The sequence below is a fragment of the Zophobas morio genome, unplaced genomic scaffold, assembly GCF_036711695.1.
Source record: "Zophobas morio isolate AGI-343-1 ecotype UQ-CSIRO unplaced genomic scaffold, CSIRO_AGI_Zmor_V1 ptg000022l, whole genome shotgun sequence".
In the NCBI taxonomy this organism is placed as follows: domain Eukaryota; kingdom Metazoa; phylum Arthropoda; class Insecta; order Coleoptera; family Tenebrionidae; genus Zophobas; species Zophobas morio.
The window spans coordinates 6,087,649-6,109,925 of NW_026972127.1; the positions used below are offsets into that span (position 1 = coordinate 6,087,649).

The 22,277-nt window shown below is 31.3% G+C and overlaps 1 protein-coding gene across 1 annotated transcript in view; it reads right to left on the bottom strand.

Moving 5' to 3' along the window:
- Positions 1-22,277, bottom strand: part of LOC135133459 (pleckstrin homology domain-containing family G member 5-like) — a 224,982-nt gene that overhangs the window by 131,698 nt on the left and 71,007 nt on the right. The window contains exon 3 of the mRNA XM_064061859.1: positions 12,927-12,985. Within this exon, the coding sequence (XP_063917929.1) occupies positions 12,927-12,985 (59 nt within the window). The remainder of the gene's footprint in view (positions 1-12,926; positions 12,986-22,277) is intronic.

Consider the following 22,277-nt stretch of genomic DNA (forward strand, 5'->3'; position numbering starts at 1 on the left):
CTGCACTCGGAGAGTAAATATTTTAACAATGCTCGTGCAGTCGATTTCTGGTTGTGATTTTTAGAAAGTTATTAATGGCTATTGTAATAACGATAGCGAGTTTTATTGCTGCTGCAGCGCAGTGGCGTAACACCGTGGGGGACGGTGGTATACTTTAATTAATGAAAGTTGGGAATTGGGTCAAAATCGTTGTCACAGTAATTATAAAGTTGGATACGTAATGTGAGGAATATTAACCCAAGTAGTAAATATGATGCATGTTAAAGCGTAAAAGCTAATGCACTGTGATGAAACGAAGCAATAAATTCATTTCTGTAATTGTTAAGGAAAAAATGGTTGTGTTTTTAATATCTGCGGTTAGAGTGTTTTGCAAATGATGTTATTTAATATCTTTGCTACTTCATTTGAATTAGAAATTACAAAATATTTGCAATTAAAACGAGGTGTGTAGAGAACATTGCAACACACGTGGAAAATTAGTATAAAAATAACGGTCATAACTGTTTTCATTATTGTTATTTTGAGTGAAATGCCCCACTTTTGTGTCATATCACTGTATTACAAAATTGCAGTCTTTAAAAACGATAAATCTTGCAAGACGTTATCACGCACGGATTATGAATTTTTTTTAGTTAACCTTTATGTACGAAATTTTAATTGTATCCAAGGGTGCAACGAACCTAACAAGATCTCCAATTGTGAAAATGGAAGCCTCTTTTTTACTAGAATGAATCAGTTTTTAAAAATGCACTCGTTTCCTGCTCTTGATTGGTAACAGATACGCCACTGATATTGACCGGTTTCACATTATGTCTTCTACTTGCTGTTTAAGCAAAAGAATTCTGCTCTCGTTTGCAATAATGAATCAAGTTCGTTTGTTATCTAAACTTACTTATTAGAATTATTATTGGTCACGTTAATAATTTTGTGAAACTATAAAGTCGATAAAAAGTTGTTGTTCAGTCCGCTTCAGTTAACATAAAAATGTTAATTAAAGTGACTTCTCGGTATTTATTAAAATTGTTGTATTTCCCGACGGGGAAGTTATAATAAGACAGGTCGTGATCTTTATTTTATTTTCGTTTTGACGTAATCAGAATTCTCGCAAGTTACCTTTCACGTATTTTCTGTACACTTGTACAGTACTGAACAACCTGTTAAAGGAAATTCCCAAGCCTCTGAAACGTTAAAAATAGTGGATGTATATCATTAAATATGTCTTTAAACTTGTATTTTGGAATGACGTCATCAATTCGTTGGCAGAGACAAAAAAATTTCAAGAAAGTTAGATGAATCAAGATACCGCTACAATCAATTTTGACGTTTTTTTTTTAGACATCCTATATAATCTTGAAAAAAGAAACATTGTAATGGAATCCGTACGTCAAACTACCAATTTAATGTTTTCTCATTATTTCATAACCTAAAGACTGTCAAGAGTATGAAAAAGTAGGTCTCCCATTTCCATAAGTCTGTCATCTGTTCTGTGTCGCTTATCTGTGATACGTAGGTCTGTTGACATTTTTATTTGTCAGATTATCTCCGAAACTACTACTAATTGTTGTGCAATTTTAAATCTGTTTTAGAAATATCGTGAGGATGCTAAAACACTAACAAAATTTGTCTCATCATCCTCAACCACAATTTGATGACGTCACGTCAATATTTTTTGAAATAACTTCTACGTAAATTTTATAAAATAGCGCACATTTATAATTGTGGTTCATGAATCCGTCTTATTTTTTACGTTAGATGTCCAGATTTCAAAAAGAAGTCAAAATTATACAATAACGTTGTATGATTTAACTTACAAACTGCAACACCGAATGTCCTGAAATCTTGTAAATGTTTTAAAGTGATACTGAAAAATTTTGGTTTTCGAAAAAGTTCTGTAAAAATCCTCAGACACTTCTAGAATATAAATTTCGACATGCTGATTCGAAAAATATAACGTTTTTATGGTCCCGGAGCAAGATTTTAGAAATATTCGAATCGAACTGCAAAAAACCTGTCATGATTCAAAAAGCGATTCTGGAAAATGGTAATAATTACCGAAGAAATGACTCCAAAAGTAACTTCTAAAGGTCGAAATGTACAAGAAAATGTCTTTGATTAAGTCTCGAAGGTGGTCGAAAAGGTACGAAATTTTCATAAGAGAAAAAAAATTTGGCATTGAAAACCTTGTCTAAAAATTCAATGCTTATTTTAAAAATATAAGCCTTTTTATGGTTAAGGGTCAAAATGTTAGAAATATTCAATTTGAAACGCAATTTTTTTATCCTAAAAAAAAACTCATATCAATGGACGCCTCTGGAAATATGGTACGATTGGTACGAGAAGAAATGAGGCCGAAAGAAATTTCTGGATGTCGAAATTTACAAGAAAATATATTTAGTTAAGTATGGAAAGTGGTCAAAAGTTTTCAAAATTTTCAAGTATTGAAAAATTTTGGTTTTGAAAACGTTCTCTAAGACTCCTCAAAAAATCTGGAATTAGATTTCAACGTGCTAATGTCAAAAATATAGCGTTCTTATTGTTGTTGAGCAAGATTTTAGAAATAGTGGGTTTGAAATGCATTTTTTTTATAAATCCAATCCAAAAAAACTGTCACATTTCAATGCAAAATTCGCTGGAAAAATCGTGGGAGGTACCGAACAAATGACGCCAAAAGTAACTTCTAAAGGTCGAAATTTACAAGAAAATGTCTTTGGTTAAGTTTCAACGGTTGTCGAAAAGTTCCAAAATTTTCAAAGGAGAAAAAAATTTTGGCTTTGAAAAACTTGTCTAAATTGAAATTTGATTCGAAAAATATAGCGTTTGTATGGTTCAGGAGTAATATTTTGGAAATATTTGGTTTGAAATGCATTTTTTTTTTAATCCAATCCAAAAAATTATCACATTTCCAAGAGCGATTCTGGAAAAATGGTAGGAGTTATCGAAGAAATAAGGCCGAAAGTAACTTCTGGAGGTCGAAATGAAAATGTATTTGGTTTCGAAGGTGGTCGAGAAATTCCGAAATTTTCATAAGAAAGAAATTTTCCTTCGAGGAAATCTTGTCTAAAAATCCCATGTTTTTTTACCCAACAAAAATTAGAAATGAGGCTGAAACAAATTTTTGGGGTCGAATTAGTTAAATAAAATATCGATGGTGGTTGAAAATTTTCAAGTATTAAAGAGTCTTAGTTTGAGAAAATTGTCTAAAACTCCCCAAAACAATCTGGAATATAGGTTTCGATGTGCTGATACCAAAAATATAGCGTTTTTATGGTTCCTGGGTAAGATTTTAGAAATATTTGGTTTGAAGTGCATTTTTTTCAAATCCTATCCAAAAAACTGTCATATTTCAATGGGTGATTCTGGAAAAACGGCAGAAGTTATCGGAGAAATGAGGACGAAAGTAACTTCTGTTGGTCGAAATGTGCACCAAAATATCTTTGGTTTAGTTTCAAAAGGAGTCGAAAAATTCGAAATTTTCATAAAAGAAGAATTTTGGTTTTGAAAAACTTGTCTAAAAATCCTCAAAAAATTCTGGGATATAGATTTCGACGTGTTGATTCCAAAAATGTAGCATTTTTATGATCCAGGAGCATTATTTTAAAAATATTCGATTTAAAATGCAATTTGAAACAAATCCAAAAAACCTGCATTATTTCAATAGCCGATTCTGGAAAAATGGTACACGTTATCGAAGAAATGAGGCCGAAATGTGCAAGAAAATATACTTGGCTAAGTTTCGAAGGTGGTCAAAAAATTCTGAAATTTTCATCAGAGAAAAAAATTTTGATTTTGAAAAACTTGTCTAAAATACAATTCCTTTTTGTCCAAGAAACTGTGTTATTTCAATGGACGATTCTAGAAAATGGTAAGAGCTATAGCAGATATGAGACTCAAAGGAACTTCTGGAGGTTGAATTTGTTAAATATCGAAGTCAGTCAAAAATTTTTAATATTTTCAAGTATTGGAAAATTTTGGATTGAGAAAATTGTCTAAAACTCCGCAAAACAATCTAGAATATAGATTTCAACGTGCTGATGCCAAAAATATAGGGCTTTTCGAGAGCAAGACTACAAATATTCGCTTTGAAGTGCTTTTTTTTTAAATCCTATCGAAAAAACTGTCACATTTTAATGGGTGATTAGGAAAAACGGTAGGAAAAATGAGGCCGAAAGAAGCTTTTGTATGCCGAAATGTGCAAGAAAATGGCTTTGGTTAAGTTTCGACGGTGATCGAAAAATTCCGAAATTTTCATAAGAGAAAAATTTTGGTTTTGAAAAACTTGTCAAAAAAAATCCTCAAAAAATCTGGAATATAGATTTCGACGTGTTGATTAGAAAAATATAGCTTCTTTATGATCCAGGAGCAATATTTTAGAAATATTCAATTTGAAATGCAATTTAAAAAAAATCCGAAAACCCGTCATATTTCAATAGGCGGTTCTGGAAAAATAGTAGACGTTATCAAAAAAATGAGGTCGAAAGAAACTTCGGGAGGTCGAAATGTCGAAGAAAATGTATTTAGTCAAGTTTCGAAGATGGTGGAAAATTTTCAAAATTTTTAAGTATTAAAATATCTTGGTTTTGAAAAAGTTGTCTAAAAATCATCTGGATTCTGGAATACAGATCTGGACGTGCTCATTCCAAAAATATAGCTTTTTGTGGTCCCAGGGCAAGATTTTAGAAATATTCGGTTTGAAATGCAGTTAAATAATCCAAAAAACCTGGCATATTTCAATTAGCGATTCTGGAAAAATTTTGGTAATTAACGAAGGAGTGAGGTCGACAGGAACTTCCGAAGTTCAAAATATACAAGAAAATGTATTTAGTTAGGTTCCGAAGGTGGTCGAAAATTTTCAAAATTTTCTAGTACTGAAAAATTTTGGTTTTGAAAAATGTATCTAAAATTCTTCAAAAAAATCTGGAATATAGATTTCGAAATATAGCGTTTTTATGTTTTCTGTGCATGATTGTAGAAATATTCTGTATGAAATGCATTTTTTTTTAAATCCAGTCCAAAAAATTATCACATTTCAATGGTCGATTCCGGGAAAATGGTAGTCGTTATCGAAGAAGTGAGGCCGAAAGTAGCTTCGTTGAAATGCATAAGAAAATGTATTTGGTAAAGTTTCGAAGGTGGTCGAAAATTTTCGAAATTTTTATAAGAAAAAAATTTTGGTTTTGACAATCTTGTCTAAAAATCCTCAAAAAATTCCAAGTTCTTTTTTAAAACTGTTCACAACTATAACCATACGCCACATAACATAACTATGGTTGAACACATGTATTTAATATGCTCTTCCACGCAAAATTTAAACAGCGATCTGTTGAACTCTACAACTAATTCCCAAAGTGAATTTCCAATAGGCAATATTTTTCTTAATTTTGAAATATCGCGTTGCCACCATTCGTCAATATTTTAATATCTAATGTGCCCACGATTCTATGACACTTATTTACGTTAAATACAAGGCTAAATAAAATATAATGCATCCATTCTACTTGCATTTGGCAACCGGATACATTTTTTTCGTAAATATGATCCCTCAACATTGCTATTTTTCGTTCTGATGTAAGCACTATTTTTATATTAACTTTATCTCTTATACTAAAAGCTGCATTGAAAAGATTAATTCAATGTAATATTTGTTCTACGAACGCCGGTTCCACCAAGCGAAGGCTAAAAAACAAAACGCGAACAAAACACAATGTATTTGCAGACTTTGATGTTATTGGAATCGTCTTATGTAACGCTAAACATAAACATCGAGTGTAGTTTCTTTAATAAAATTGTTCCGATCTTGATCACAAGGGACAGGTGACTCTTGTGGCAGATGATTTGTTTTCGTGCGACCACCACCGATCGATCCTGCCCTCTTCCCAGAATAAAAATGTAAATGCATTGCTCTAGTTTCGGAACGCTGAAACTCGAATCCTGCTGCATTGTTAAGTCTTCTTCGGACCAAAATAATTAATCGTGTGCCGGTGTTTCTCCGTAATTAATTCGAGGTTGTCTATTGTTACTCGCGATCCCTCCATAAAAACGTAAATCTCTCAATTATCGCCTTCTTTTTTCCTCTAATGATTATAATGGCGTTTGGAAGCCGCCGGTGGTCATTACTGTAATAATATGTTATGTTTAAAGCGTCTTGGATACGTGTTGAGGTACGGTCTTTGCTGTTTTTGGCGTTGGCTCAAGATATCTTGGCAAAAACATCCGACAACAAATAGCCCACTGCATAGCCGAGAAAATTTCCGATATAAATGTGCTGCAATGGGAGCTCATTGCGCTCATTACTTAGCTTTTCGTTTATTTTGACGACTTTAATGAAAATTGACATCGAATGAATGTTGTTTCTAGGAATATTGGAGCAAATCAATCTCAGCGGTCACTTAAGAATTGCTGATTTATGCTGGTAGCATAATAAATAGCCTTTTGAAATGACAGTTTAATTACAAACTTAATTTTATTACCAATAAAAACAAGATCTCACCATAACCTATTTCGTAAGCGCATTTGCCCGAGAAATTGCAGTGTTAGTGGATCTTTAATTTATGACTAATTAATGTGACTTGTCGACGAGATCTGCATCGTGTAAACATGCCTTAACACTCTGACTAATGGCAACTGCAGTTTGAGAATTACTTCCGAGATCTGGGTATTTTAGGATGTCTGATTATGATTAAACACGATGTATGGAGTTTATGATTCACTGTGGTTAGGTATTTACCTTGTTTGTATGCTAAATATGGTGATGTTACCGAGTATGGTTATTTTTAAAAGAACAAGTCACGAAATTTTTCAATTGGAAACGGAATAATGAATTAGCAAATGATTAAAATGCTCATTACGTAGAGGGAGATGGTATCGTTTTCGGAACTGAATAAACACACAAATTTTGAATACGCTTCTGGGAGTAAGTTATGAAATAGTAGTAGTAATTTATTAAGTTGTTTTTGTTGCAAACTCTTTTAATGATTTACACATGAAGTGGCCCACCCTTTTTCCGAATCGTTGTATTCACTAAACTGTAATTATCACGGGCAATGACACAAACATACTGAAAAATTCTTGAGGGAAATGAACGAATGTATAAAAAATTAGAACGAACAGTCTGGACGAAACGGCGTCTTGTCTTAGTAACGTGCCTATTACGATAAGCTTGAAGGAATTATTGTAGTATTACTCGAGTGGATAAAATCAGTTTATCAGTGTTTTAAGAAAAAAACAGTAGATAACGAGCGAGAAGTTCAAGATTTTATGGAAACATTTAACTTTGTGAAGACTTATCATTTTATTTTTATTTAACCAGTTCATTCGTTTTTCTTTTACTGAAATATTTGGTTTGTTTTATTCACTTGTAGAAAATAATAATCACTGGTTCGTCATTACCTCTCAACATGTAAATCAACTCGAAGTTTTGACAAATTTTAATGACAACGAAACTACCAAGCTAAAAAAAATTGTCTGAAAAACAAACACACCGAAAAAGCTTAAGAAAATTGACATATATGACAAGCGACGAGTAGTCATTAATCATTACAATAAGGTGGCAAAATTCCAAAATTTCATAGCCATTTTATTGTAGGATCTTTTTCAGAATCACCAAAATCAAGTAGAGTCATATAGGGATATATTAAAAATGTGATTTTGGAATCAACAATTTCTGGGACCATCAACCGACTATATTTTTCGAATCGGTTGGTCGATCACTATTTCCTAGAAGAGCTCGTGAATTTTGACCTCTTCTGGGCACTTTTGGAAATTATCGAAAGAGATTTTTTGGTTATTTCAAAATGCAAACGTAGGTTATTTTCACCTACATTTCTTAGAAAATTACAGACAATTTTTCCTTAACCGCCAAAATGACGTATGAGCATTTTTAGAATATGTATTTTAAACAAACTATATTTTTCGAATCAGTTCCTCGATATCTAAATTTCAGAATTTTTTATGGCTTTTTTGCAACTTTGCTAAAAGTTCTTTTTTTTTAAACTCTGCCAAAAACTGGATTCGTTCTCTATGAAATTTTTTATCTTTTTCCGAGCACATTCGAAAATTGACTAAAGGTATTTTTTTGTTGATTTCGACTTGTACAAGTCATTTTCGGCAACATTTCTTTGAAGAATCCAATAAGTTTTCCGGAATTACGAAAATGAAATACGGGCATTTTTGGAATATTTTATAAATACCATTCAGAAACTGAAAATTTCGAAAATATTATTCTTGGACAATTAACCCGTCGATGTCTATATCCTAGAATTTGTTGTGAATTTTTTAAAAACTGCCCAAAACTCAACTCTTCATTTTTCTCTTTATAAAATTGTTGTCCGTTTTCCAACCACTTTCGAAAATTACCTAAATGGGGCGTTTTTGGAATATTTAAAATTTCGATTTAAAAACCAAAAATTTCGAAAATTTCCGTCTCGGGCAATCAACAGTATGTTGTTGAAATCAACGCGTCGATGTCTATATCCTAGGATTTGTTGTGAATTTTTTGAAAACTCGGCCGAAAACTCAACTCTTCATTCTTCTCTTTATGAAATTATTGACCCTTTTCCAAGTACTTTCAAAAATTACCTAAAGATTTTTTTGTTGATTTCGACTTGTACAATTCATTTTCGGCAACATTCCTCGAAGAATTCGACAAGTTTTCCGGAATCACCAAAATAAAATACGGGAATTTTTGGAATATGTATTAAAAAATTCGATCTAGAAACCGAAAATTTCGAAAATCGAAAATCTTGGTCTCGAACAATCAACAGGTTGTTTTTGAAATCAACCCGTCGATATCAGTATCCCAAAATTTGTTGTGATTTTTTTTTAACTGCTTAAAACTCAATTCTTCAATCCGCTCTTTATGAATTTTTTGACCTTTTTTGGCAACATTTCTTCGAAGATCCAATCACTTTTCCAGAATCACCTAAATGAAGGCTGGTCAATTTTGGGATATATTAAAAATGTGATTTTGGAATCAAAAATTTCTGGAACCGTTTTGTGAATCCGTTCGTCAATGCCTATATCCCAAAATTGTTTGTGGATTTTGACCTTTCGTGAGCATTTTCGGAGATTCCCCAAAAAAATTTTTGGTTATTTCGAATTGCAGAATTTATTTTCACCTATATTTCTTGGAAAATTACAACAATTTTTGCATAGCCGCCAAAATGATGTATGACCTTTTTTAAAACATTTTAAAATTGATTCTGAAACAGAATGTTTCGAAAAAATTGCTCTAGGATCATCAACAGGCTATTTATTCAATTATCCAATCTAGATGTTATGTTGATTTGACTTGCAGAAGTTGAAATACGGGCATTGTTGGAATATTTTAAAAATTCAGATTTTGAAACAGAAAATTTCGAAAATATTCATTTGGGACCGTTAACAGATTATGTTTTTCGAATCAACTCGTCGACGTCTATATCCTAGTTTATTTTCTGGGTTTTTAAGCAACTTACCAAAATCTAAATTTTTCAAGACCTTATGAAAATTTTGACTTTTTTCCAGAATTTTTGAAAATTACCGGTAGTGATTTATTTGTTGATTTCGAGTTGCAGAAGTTATTTTCGTTTACATTTGTTAGAAAATTGCAACAATTTTTCCAGAATCACCAAAACAATACTGGATGTACCAAAAATAACGAATATGCTCGTTGGTATGTTAAGAATTCCTGTATAAAATTTTTCAAAATATTAAACTTAAAGATGTTCTAATCTCGGTTTAATTGACAATCTAAAATTCCGATTAAAATGACATCTGTCAACAGTAAAAAATGACTTTGTATGAATCTTATTGTAGCAAATTGTTATTAAATTATTATTAATAACTCATTATTTAACTGTCTATTAGACATGCAGTTCATTAAAACAAATCAGAATTACGAAGTTAAGTCTTCGACTTTTGGAAAGAAAAAAATCAAGATTGTAAATCTATAACAACTCTTCGGTTTCTCAATTTTTCGAATTTTCGATTTTTTTTCAACTTTCGATTTCTCCATTTTTCGATGTTTCAGTTTTGGGATTTTTCAATTTTCCCATTTTTCAATTGTTCAGTTTTTAACGTTTCTAAATTTTCGATTTTTCGATTTTCCCATTTCTTAACTTCTCGATTAATCCCTTTTTTGGTTTTTCAGCTTATCGATTTCTCAATTTTCGATTTTTCCGTTTTTCGATTTTTCAATGTTCAAATTTTTCGATTCTTCGGGTTTCTGGTTTTTCAATTTTTCGATTTTTTAAATTTCGGAAGTTTTAGATTTCCTTTTTTCGATTTATCGATTCCTCAATTTTTCGATCTTTGAATTTACCGATGTTCCAATTTTGAGATTTTTCAGTTATTCTATTCTTCAGTTTTTCTGCGATTTTTCATTTCTTCAATATTTCAGTTTTTGATTTGTCAATATTTCGATTCAATTTTTCAATTTCAAGTTTGATGCAGGAATTTTTTAATCATTTTTTTTTTTAGAACACTCGATATATGGCTACCTTTAGGATATTTCAAAAATTTGATTTCGAAACCGAATGTTTTAAAAATCATGGTCTAAGACCAACACACAATATTTTTTTAATCAGTTCATCGGCATCAGTAAGCCAGATTTTTTTGTAAATTTTTTAGACAACTTTGCCAAAAGCTCAATTTTTCAGTAACTCTCTTGTAAAAATTTTGACTTTTTCCCAGCATTTTTGAAAATTACGTAATGAAATTGTTTTGTGGAGTTTTTTTTTGTTAAAATTTCTGTGAAGATTCCAACCACTTTCTAGAATTACCAAAAGGAAACATGACCATTTTTGGGCTATCTTAAAAATCGAATATTACTAAAATCTCAGATCAGGCCCATCAATAGACATTTTTTTCAAAAAACCCGTCAACATCTGTATGTCAAATTTGTTTGTACATTTAGTTCAATTTTTCAATATTCCTTTACAAAATTTTTGACTTTTTCCCAGCACTTTCGAAAATTGCCCAAAGAAATTTTGATTTCGAATTATGTAAGTTATTTTCGGCTACATTTCTTGGAAAATTACAACAATATTTCTAGAATTACCAATGATATATGGCCATTTTTGGAATATTTCAAAAATTTAATTTTGAAACCGAAGATTACGAATTAGCTTATCGGTATTTATACTCCAGAATTTTTTGTGGAACTTTAGGTAAAAGCTCAATATTTCAGAATTCCCCCGCGCCTTATGAAATTTTTGAAAATTTTCCAAGCATTTCGAAAATTACTCAAAGAGATTTTCTGTTTATTTCTACTTGCGGAAGTTATTGTCGCCTTCATTTCTTCTAAAATTTTCCACAATAGATAAAATGGAATATAACAATTTTGGAATATTTTAAAAATGCGACTTTGAAACCGAAAAGTTCGAAAAACTTGAGATATGTCAGAATTTTTTGTGCATTTTAATGCAACTTTGCCAAAAGCTCAAACTTTCAATAATTAATTTTTTAAAAGGTCAAAAGCTAACTTAGTTTTTTTAAATAAATTGTTTAAAGACAAGATTGAGTGCCCAACATTTTTAGATCTATGTCATAAATTGTCCAACAAATATTTTAAGCCCAACTTCATAGAACTATTTCCGGATTTTTCGAACCATTGTCTAAGATGTCAAAAGTAGCTGATTTATACAAGTATCAACTGTTTGGAGTGTGTCCAAGTTCATAATTTTTATTCGCGAAGTGAAATTATGAAACAAGTGCAATGGTCTCTCCGTAAAAATTGAGATGAACGTATTTGTATATCTTTTGATTTATTTTTCTTGTCAAGAGGAATTGGGGTTATTCCAGAAAATAGTATGAGCTGTTATTACTTTCATAATCTACTGGAACAGGACGTACCAGAATAACAAAAAGATGCTTTCTGGGTTTGGATCGTGTCAATTTTTCAGATGGTTTTGGACCTTTGGTTTTGGGGTAAACGAACTACGTGTATATGGAGAACAAAGTGTGTTGCTCGATTTACAAACTTGGGCTGAGGTATTGATACTTTATCAACTTTATTATCTATGAATATCGACAAATCAATAAATCTTATTAGTGTGTAATCTCAGTTCTAAGAAGTAAAACTTGAGAATCCACGCAAACACGTAGACAACCGAAAACGGAAAATCTTCGACTGATCACAATTAATGACCTCTTCCAATCCTTCCTATACCAATCCTCCGGAAACAAATTACCCACAGTTCTACCAGACTCATCCCACTTAAAAACCTACACACCTTCCAAAACAACTTATCAAACTAAAAAACCACATCCAACTACCGACCCGCCCGTGTATAACAACCCCCTCACGCTATCCCAGACGAAACAACTCCAATTTTACCACGTTTCACGGTGTCGTGATGTTAAAGCCGGCAAAAACCGTGCCACACGCTACCAAATCGATTTAAAGCAAGTACCATCATCGTGTAGATCGATCCCGATAATTTAATGAGTACTATAAATAACGCTCCAATTCCAGGGCGGAATTTTAGCGAAGCCGAACACGAAAAAAAGCGAAAATTCGCATCGATGCTATTTATCTTCCGCCGAATTTGAGTGTTCTTCCGGCCGAGGCTCGCCAATTGCACGTTACCTCCTTTGAATGATCACGTGTTTCCTGGAGGATTGCGTGTCTGCGAGAGCTTTACTCGGTTCGTCTAGTATTTGCTTTGATAGCGGCGGATGATATACCCAAACAAGCTGAAGCGATGACGTGAATAACTCACCGCTTCCATTAGTTTAATCAGAGGTAATACGCCAGCGATGAAATTTTTTTGACATGAAGTATATTTTAACAGTTTTCGAAAAAAAATTGTATGTATTAATTTTCGCACGAAGTAGTGTAAGTATTATTTACACAACCACGAGAGTCTATGATTATAGAAACTATACCAGCGTTACAGCACCTATTCTAGGATAAAGAAAATAATTGTACGACAACTAGAAAAACTTACCCTCACTGAGGATGATTTGCAGGCTGTGGGCTCGTTGGGCACAGGGGCGATTTTCTTGTCTGGAAATGAAACACTGCTTTAAAAACGTGAATGAATAATGATAAAGTCGGTGGCTGTCGGCCTCGGAAAACAATGAGGGGTGATTAGCTCCGGTGATTTACCCGTTGTGCCATCAGCCACAATATGTCTCCATTAGGCTTTGATGCAATAATTATGCTGACCTTGTTGTTAATTATTACGAGTTTTCTTAGTGGCAGCGCTGATAATCAACGAAGTCGGGGTGCAGATGAGCCCCGAGGAGATTGCAGAGACAAGATTTTAGAATGGCATTATTTACAAAGGAGGAAACAATCGTGGTATTTAGTCGTCTGAGGGAAGTATTCCGGAAGCAATTTTTATTGCGGGGTTGTTGAGATCAGATTATTAAAACACAAGAAATTTGTCTTTATGGGGATAATCCGGCAAAAAGGAAAGATGTAAAGTAGGGTGGTTGTTTTATCACCTTCGAAAAAACGAAAATTAAAACGGATTAGGTCCCGGGTTGACACGCTCTGAGTTAATCGAAAAATAATTAGAAGTGGGTTATTTGCAGTTACAATAGGGTTCATACTACTTGTGGTAATCGATACTGCAGTGGTATGGATGTGAAATAAAACCCGGAAAAACGAATTCGCTGTTACGCTATGTACACATAATTATATTACTCCATGAAATCTCTTGACGTTTGTTTGAAACATTAGCAAATTTATTCAAGGGTTGTTCTTATTTCAACATCATTAGATATTACGGTAAATGGCTAGGAGCTACGCAAATAGTTGTACGAGTACGAGTACCAAAAATACATCTACCGTTTCCGTTTGTGTGTCCGTCTGTCTGTTTGTTGTCTGTTTTTTTATTACACAGATAATCTCGGAAGCTGCCGAAGCCATTGTTGTCAAATTTTATATGTACGTTAGGATTAGGAATATCATGTAGATGGTAAAACGCTAACCAAAATTTGTCTCCTCGTCCCCATCAACAACGGAATGACGGCATCCTCAAAATTTATAATAGTAAATTTTACTTAAATTTTATAAAATAATGTCCTCCTCCATTTGTGGTTTATGAATCTGTGCTGGGTTTTTACCTTGGGCATCCAAATTTTTGAAAAAAAAAATCGAATGCTCTGAAACCTTGCAAACGTTTTAAGATTATCCGAAGCATAGTATATAGTCCTTTTCGTCCTTCGTTTTTTCCTCCGTCCTTTTCGTCTTTCGTCCTTTTCGTCCTTCGTCCTTTTCGTCCTTCGTCCTTTCCGTCCTTCGTCTTTTTCGTCCTTCGTCTTTTTCGTCCTTCGCCCTTCGTCCTTTTTGTCCTTCGTCGTTTTCGTCCTTCGTCCTCTTTTTCCTTCGTCCTCTTCTACTTCCGTCCTTTTCGTCCTTCGTCCTTTTTGCCCTTTTCGTCCTTCGTCCTTTTTGCCCTTTTCGTCCTCCGTCCTTTTCGTCCTTTGCCCTTTTCGTCCTTCGTCCTTTTTGTCCTTTTTCGTCCTTCATCCTTTTTGTTTTTTTGGTCCTTCGTGCTTTTCGTCCTTCGTCCTTTTAGCCCTTAGTCCTTTTAGCCCTTCGTCCTTTTCGTCCATGTCCTTCTCGTCCCTTTCGTCCTTCGTCCTTTTCGTCCTTCGTCATATTCGTCCTTCGTCCTTTTCGTCCTTCGTCCTTTTCGTCCTTCGTCCTTTTCGTCCTTCGTCATTTTCGCCCTTTTCCTCCTTCGTCCTTTTCGTCCTTCGTCCTTCGACCTTTTCGTCCTTCGTACTTCGACCTTTTCGTCCTTCGTCCTTCAACCTTTGCGTCCTTTTCCTCCTTTTCGTCCTTCGTCTTTTTCGTCCTTTTAGTCCTTTTCGTCCTTCTTCCTTCGACCTTTTCGTCCTTTTCTTCCTTTTCGTCCTTCGTGTTTTTCGTCCTTTTCGTCCTTCGTTCTTTTCGCCTTTCGTACTTTTCGTCCTTCTTCCGTTTCGTCCTTCGTCCTTTTCGTCCTTCGTCCTAGTTAATCGCTTTTTTGTTTTTTCGACTTATCGATTTCTCATCTTCTCGATGGCTCGATTTTCGATTTTTCCTTTTTTCAATTTTTCGATGTTCAAATTTTTCGATTTTTTTCAATTTCGGAAATTTTGCACTTCGATTTTTTGTTTTCTCAATTTTCAATATTTTTCACTTATTCCATTCTTCGATTTTTCAATTCTTCAATATTTAATTTTTTTAATTTTTCGATTTATTACTTTCTCGATGTTTCAATTTTTCGATTCTTAAATTTCCCAGAATTTAATTTTTGGATTTCTAAAACTTAAGAATCTTGGATTTTTCGATTTATCGATTTTTTTATTCATGTTTTTTCGATTTCGGGCTATTTCGATTTCTCAATATCTCGTTTTTTCTGTTCCATTTTTTCAATTTTTCGACTTTTCGATTTTTCAATTTTCCAATTTTACGATGTTCCGAGTTTTTTGAATTTTCCGATATCCTAATTTTTCGTCACATCTGTTTTGGATTTTTTCTATTTTTCGATTGTTCACGATTTTTCAACTTTTTGATTTTTAAAATTCAGGGTTTTTCGATTTTTCGGCTTTTCGATTTTTGATTTTAAAATTTTTCAGTTTTTTGATTTTTCAATTTTTCAATATTTTAATTTTTAAACTTTACATTTTTCGATTTTTCAGTTCCATTTTTAAATTTTTCGAATTTTTAAATTTTTGATTAGTTTAGTAATTTTACAAATTTTCGATTTTCAAATATTACCTTTTTGATTTTTTTCTTCGATTTTAAAATTTTTTTTGATTCTTACTTTTTTCGATTCTCCCAGTTTTCGATTTCTCAATTTTTCAATATTTCAATTTTGGGCATTTTTTAATTTCTGGATTTTTCAAATTTTTGGTATTTCAATTTTTCGATTTTTTGATGTTTAGATTCCTCGATCTTTTTGGATTCCAATTTTTCGGGTTGAAAATTTTTGACTTTTCGATTATTCAATTTTTCTATTTTTAAATGTTTCAATTTTTCTATTTTTAAATGTTTCAATTTTTCAATTTTTCAATTTTTAAAATATTTCGGCTTCTCAATTTCTCGCTTTATTGATGTTCCGAATTTTCAATTTTTCCATGTTATATAAATTTCTGGATTTTTGATTTCTCGATTTCTCGGTTATTCCATTTTTCGACCTTTAGATTTTTCAAAATTTTAGAATTTGTGATTTTTCAGTTTTTGAGTTTTTCAGCTTTTCGATTTTTTAAATTTTGCATTTTTCCATATTTAATTTTTAAATTTTAGATTTTTCGGTTCTTCGATATTTCTATTTTTCAATTTTTCGAATTTTTAAATTTTTGATTAGTTTATTGACTTTTCAATTTTCCAATTTTACGATGTTCCGAGTTTTCAATTTTCCGATATCCTAATTTTTCGTCACATCTGTTTTGGATTTTTTCTATTTTTCGATTGTTCACGATTTTTCAACTTTTTGATTTTTAAAATTCAGGGTTTTTCGATTTTTCGGCTTTTCGATTTTTGATTTTAAAATTTTTCAGTTTTTTGATTTTTCAATTTTTCAATATTTTAATTTTTAAACTTTACATTTTTCGATTTTTCAGTTCTTCGATATTTCCATTTTTAAATTTTTCGAATTTTTAAATTTTTTATTAGTTTAGTAATTTTACAAATTTTCGATTTTCAAATATTACCTTTTTGATTTTTTTCTTCGATTTAAAAAATTTTTTTTGATTTTTACTTTTTTCGATTCTCCCAGTTTTCGATTTCTCAATTTTTCAATATTTCAATTTTGGGCATTTTTCAATTTCTGGATTTTTCAAATTTTTGGTATTTCAATTTTTCGATTTTTTGATGTTTAGATTCCTCGATCTTTTTGGATTCAAATTTTTCGGGTTGAAAATTTTTGATTTTTCGATTATTCAATTTTTCTATTTTTAAATGTTTCAATTTTTCAATTTTTCAAATATTTCGGTTTCTCAATTTCTCGATTTATTGATGTTCCGATTTTTCAATTTTTCCATGTTGTAAATTTCTGGATTTTTGATTTCTCGATTTCTCGGTTATTCCATTTTTCGACCTTTCGATTTTTCAAAATTTTAGAATTTGTGATTTTTCAGTTTTTGAGTTTTTCAGCTTTTCGATTTTTTAAATTTTACATTTTTCCATATTTTAATTTTTAAATTTTAGATTTTTCGGTTCTTCGATATTTCTATTTTTCAATTTTTCGAATTTTTAAATTTTTGATTAGTTTATTGACTTTTTAATTTTTCGATTTTTAACCTTTGCATTTTTGCGGTTTTTCGTTCGTTTTCGATGTTTACATTTCTCGATTCTTCCAGTTTTCGATTTCTCAATTTTTCAATATTTTAATTTTTCGATTTTTTGGTGTTTCGATTCCCCGGTCTTTTGACTTTTCGGATTGCAATTTTTCGGTTTTTTTTTTCAATTTCTGATTTTTCGATTTTTCGATTTCTCGATTTTTAAATGTTTCGATTTTAATTTTCCAATTTTTCGATTTTTAAAATTTTTTGGTTTCTCAATTTTTCGATTTTTAAAATGTTGGATTTTTCATCATTTCAGTTTTGGAATTTTTCAATTTCTCGATCATTCAGTTTTCCGATTTTTCAATTTACCGATGTTTTTAATTTTGTATTTCCGAATTCTCGATTTCTGGGCTTTTCTGTTTTTCGACCTTTCGATTTTTCGATTTATGACTTTTCAGTTTTTTGGTTTCTCAATCTTTCAATTATTTAAATTTAACATTTTTCGATTTTTCAATTTTTTTGATGCTTCGATTGCTCGATCTTGCGATTTTTCGACTTTTCGAGTTTTTCAATTTTACGATTTTTGATGTTTCGATTCCTGGACATCTTGGTTTTTGGATTTTAAAATTATTCAACTTTTCGATTTTTAAATTTCTCGATTTTTCTGTTTTAAAAACTTTTCAATTTCTGGATTTTTTAATTTTTCGATTTTTTAGATGTTTCGATGGCTCGATTTTTAAATTTTTCCGATTTTGATTGTTCGATTTCTCGATATTGCGCTTCAGGGATGAGGGAAGTTCTATCGAAATAAACTTCGACCAATTTTTTAAAAATTCATCGTTAAAATTTTACCAGATTTGTTCAGCTCAGCTAAAATGCCTAATATGTTTTTGAATACTTATATAACGTTTTTTACGAACTTTCTGATGAAGGTGTGGATTAGCGCTTTCGCTTAACAAGCCCGCTTCATCGTGTTTTCAATTTTATTATCATTGATTAGTATTCCGGCTGAAAAGCAAGAAACTACTCCGGCTTAATGCATTTTCCAGAAAATTCGATTTAGAATTTATACGCTCCTATAAATTTTTTTATTGCTTAAAGATCAAGGCCACGCATTTTCTCCTGGGAAACGTCAACAGAAATGACAACCGTAAAATCAATCGATGCATGCGTTGTCATCCCGAGTGCAGTGAAGGGCAGCGAAATGTCGCCGAACGAAGTCCAACAATACGTTAAATATCCAGTTAAAAGCACGATTTATTTTTTGCGGCTTCTTCGCGATATCGGCCGTAACACTGCAGGTGTCTAAATTTAGCACTCGATTATAATCGTGTCGATTCCGGGAACAACCCTCATTCAAATGGAACAAATTAATACAATTTTAATAACCCCCTCACATATGCTAACGACATTTCGAATCAACACCGTTAAATTCGCATCGACAATCGTGATTGCTCTAATTCCTCAAACTGTTTGAAAAGCGTCGAAAATTTTCAATTCCATCACAAGTAATAAATTGCGTGTTTACCGAATAAAGCCATTTTTAGAACATTTGTTGAGACGTCTGTGCGATAAATTATGAAAGGGTGAGGTCGATATTACGAAACTACCAAATAAATGCGCTTCTATTAACGGTCGATTTTTCTTGTTCCTTTTTTGAAATTCCCGGCCGCTACGAAAACACAAATCAATTCCATTTTCGTGTCATATTGCGCTTTTATTACATCGTAATTTCGGCAGACAGCGATATTGCAACAATGTACAGAAAGTGAAATCGGTTTAGATGAAATGAATCGTTTTTCTTTGTTTTCGTTTTCCGGCAATGGCAAATCGTCAACCCCTGGATGTTCGCTTCGCACTCTTGCTTTCACGTTTGTGGAAAAATGGCGATTTTATCATTCATGATTCCATTAGAAAGGGGAGGAATATTCAGAGGAAAGTGACAAAAATAAATTAATATATTCAGAAACTAGCTAACGAGAAGGGAATATGTATGACTCTATTATCCTGTTGCGGTTTCACTAACAGAGGGTGTATAAAACATTCTCAATCGTTCGTAAGTACTTGTTCAGTACAAAAATATATTTTTGTAATCTCTATCACGAATCGGCGAAAATCGCTATGACGTCACGCACACACACGTCTTGCGAGTTCTTCTGAGACGAAGAAGAACGATGGAAAGTAACTGTTTCTTCAAACCGAGGAAGTAAAATTTTTACCAGCTACGAATAAAAGTAAAAGTGAAATTTCTGTGGAATGCGAAGATAAAGTATTTTTGCTCACGGTAAAAACACATTGATATCCAATCAAGTAATCACACCAATCCAAAAAATTTAAAAGATACATTTTACAAATACTTTTTGTACCTAATTGCCGTATTATTAATTTATTATTATTATTAACTGTTGTAGAAAAAAGTGTGCTCAAGTGAGCTGTTTACTGTTGTCAATAAATCAATTTTTAATTGAAGTAGTCATTGCTTCCACATTTACAAAAAATTGGTCGAAGTTTATTTCTAGACAACTTCTCTCGTCCCTGAGCCGCCTGCACGCAAATTCCAAGGAAACGCGGTCGGTACAAGTGTGGACAATGTGATATATACACAAAGTAAACAAGCAACCGGAAAAAATGTTTTTTGAAATATCGAAAAACTCAAAAATCGAAATATCGAGAAATCGATAAATCAAACACTGAGAAATCAAAAAAATGTTTAAATCGAAAAATTGAAAAATACAAAATCCGAAAAGTCGGCAAATCGAAAATTCGAGCAATAGAAATATAAAACAAAAAAATTAAAATATCGAAAAATAGAAAAATTTAGAGATTGAAAAGTTTCCAAAATCGAAATATTGAAAAATCGAGAAATTTGAACATCAGAAAGTCGGAAAAATTTTAAAAAATTGCAAAAGTGAAAAATCAAAAAACTTAGAAGTCAAAAATTTAAAAATTTCAAAAATTGGAAAATAGAAATATGGAAAAACTTAAAAACTGAAAAATCTAAAAATCGAGAAATCGAAAAATCCAAAATTTAAAAAATTGAAAATTCAAAATATCGAAATATGAAAAAATCGAAACATTGAAAATTTAAAAATCGAAAAATTGAAACCTCGAAAGGCCGAAAAATCGAAAAACAAGGAATCTAAAAGCCGAAATTTAAAAAAATCGAAAAACTATAAAATCAGAAAACGGAAGAATCGATAAACCGAAACATCGAGAAATCGAAGAATTAAAAGATCGAGAAATCAAGAAATCGAGAAGTCGAGAAGTTGAAAATCGAAAAATTGAGAAATCAAAACAGCTTGAAATCGAAAAATCGAAAGGTTACAAATTGAAAAATTGTAAAATTTAAAATAAAAAAAATTTAAAAAGAAATATTGGAAAATCGAGAAATTGAACAATTCCAAAATGCGAAAAGTCGACAAAGCTGAAATTCGAGCAATTGGGATATAAAATAGAAAAATTAAAATATCCAAAAATTGAAAAATACTGAGAAGTTCCCAAAATCGAAAAAAATCGAAAATTGTAAAATTTTCAAATTCCAAAAATTGAAAATAAAAATTTCGAAAAACTTAAAACCCGAAAAATTGAGAAATCCAGAAATCGAAAAATTCAAAATTTAAAAAACTGACAAATTAAAATATCGAAAAATTGAAAAATCGAGTAACGAAACATCAAAAAATCGAAAATTTGAAAATTTAAAAACCGGAAAATTGTAAACTCGAAAGGTCAAAAAATCGAAAAAGCAAATATCGGGAAATCGAAAAACTGACATTTAAAAGAAATCGAAAAATTGTAAAATATGAAAACGGAAGAATCGATAAAGTGAAACATCGAGAAAGCGACGCATCAAAAGAAAAGAAAAATCGAAACAGCTCAAAATCCAAAAATCGAAAAATCGACAAATCGAAAGTTCCTAAAATCGAAAACATCAAAGAAAAAGGAGAAATTCAAAATTTAAAAATCGGAGAATTGAAAACTCCAAGGGGCGAAAAATCGAAAAAGCAAGAAATCGAGAAATCAAAAAGCCGAAATTTAAAAAAATCAAAAAATTGTAAATTCAGAAATCGAATGAATCGAAAAACTGAAACATCAAGAAATCGAAGCATCAAGAGATCGAGAAGTCGAGAAGTGGAAAAAGCGAAAAATTGAAGAATAGAAACAGCTCAAAATCAAAAAATCGAAATGTTAAAAATTGAAAAATTGTAAAATTTAAAATAAAAAAAAAAATAAAAAAGAAAAACTGAAAAATCGAGAAATTGAAAAATCCAAAACCCGAAAAGTCGACAAATCGAAAATTCGAGCAATTGAAATATAAAACAGAAAAATTAAAATATCGAAAAATTGAAAAATCTAGATACTAAAAAGTTCCCAAAACCGAAAAAAATCGAAAAATTGGAAAATCAGGAAATCGAATCATCAAAAAAACGAAAAATTGAAAATTTAAAAATCGGAAAATTGAAAACTCCAAAGGTCGAAAAATCGAAAAAGCAAGACATCGAGAAATCGGGAAATCAAAAAGCCGAAATTTAAAAAAATCGAAAAATTGTAAATTCAGAAAACGAATGAATTGAGAAGTGGAAAAATCGAAAAATTGAGAAATAGAAACAACTCAAAATCGAAAAAACGAAATGTTAAAAATTGAAAAATTGTAAAATTTAAAATAAAAGAAAATAAAAAAGAAAAATCCAAAATCCGAAAAGTCGACAAATCGAAAATTCGAGCAATTGAAATATAAAATAGAAAAATTAAAATACCGAAACACTGAAAAATCTACATACCAAAAAAGTTCCCAAAACCGAAAAAAATCGAAAAATTGAAAAATCAGGAAATCGAATCATCAAAGAAACGAAAAATTGAAAATTTAAAAATCGGAAAATTGAAAACTCCAAAAGTCGAAAAAGCAAGAAATCGAGAATTCAGTAAATCGAAAAACCGCAACTTAAAAAAATCGAAAAATGGTAAATTCCCAAAACGAAGAATCGATAAACTAAAAAATCGAAACATCGAAAAATAGGAAAATTGGAAAAAGTAAAATTTAAAAATTCGAAAAATTGAAAAATAGAAATACCGGA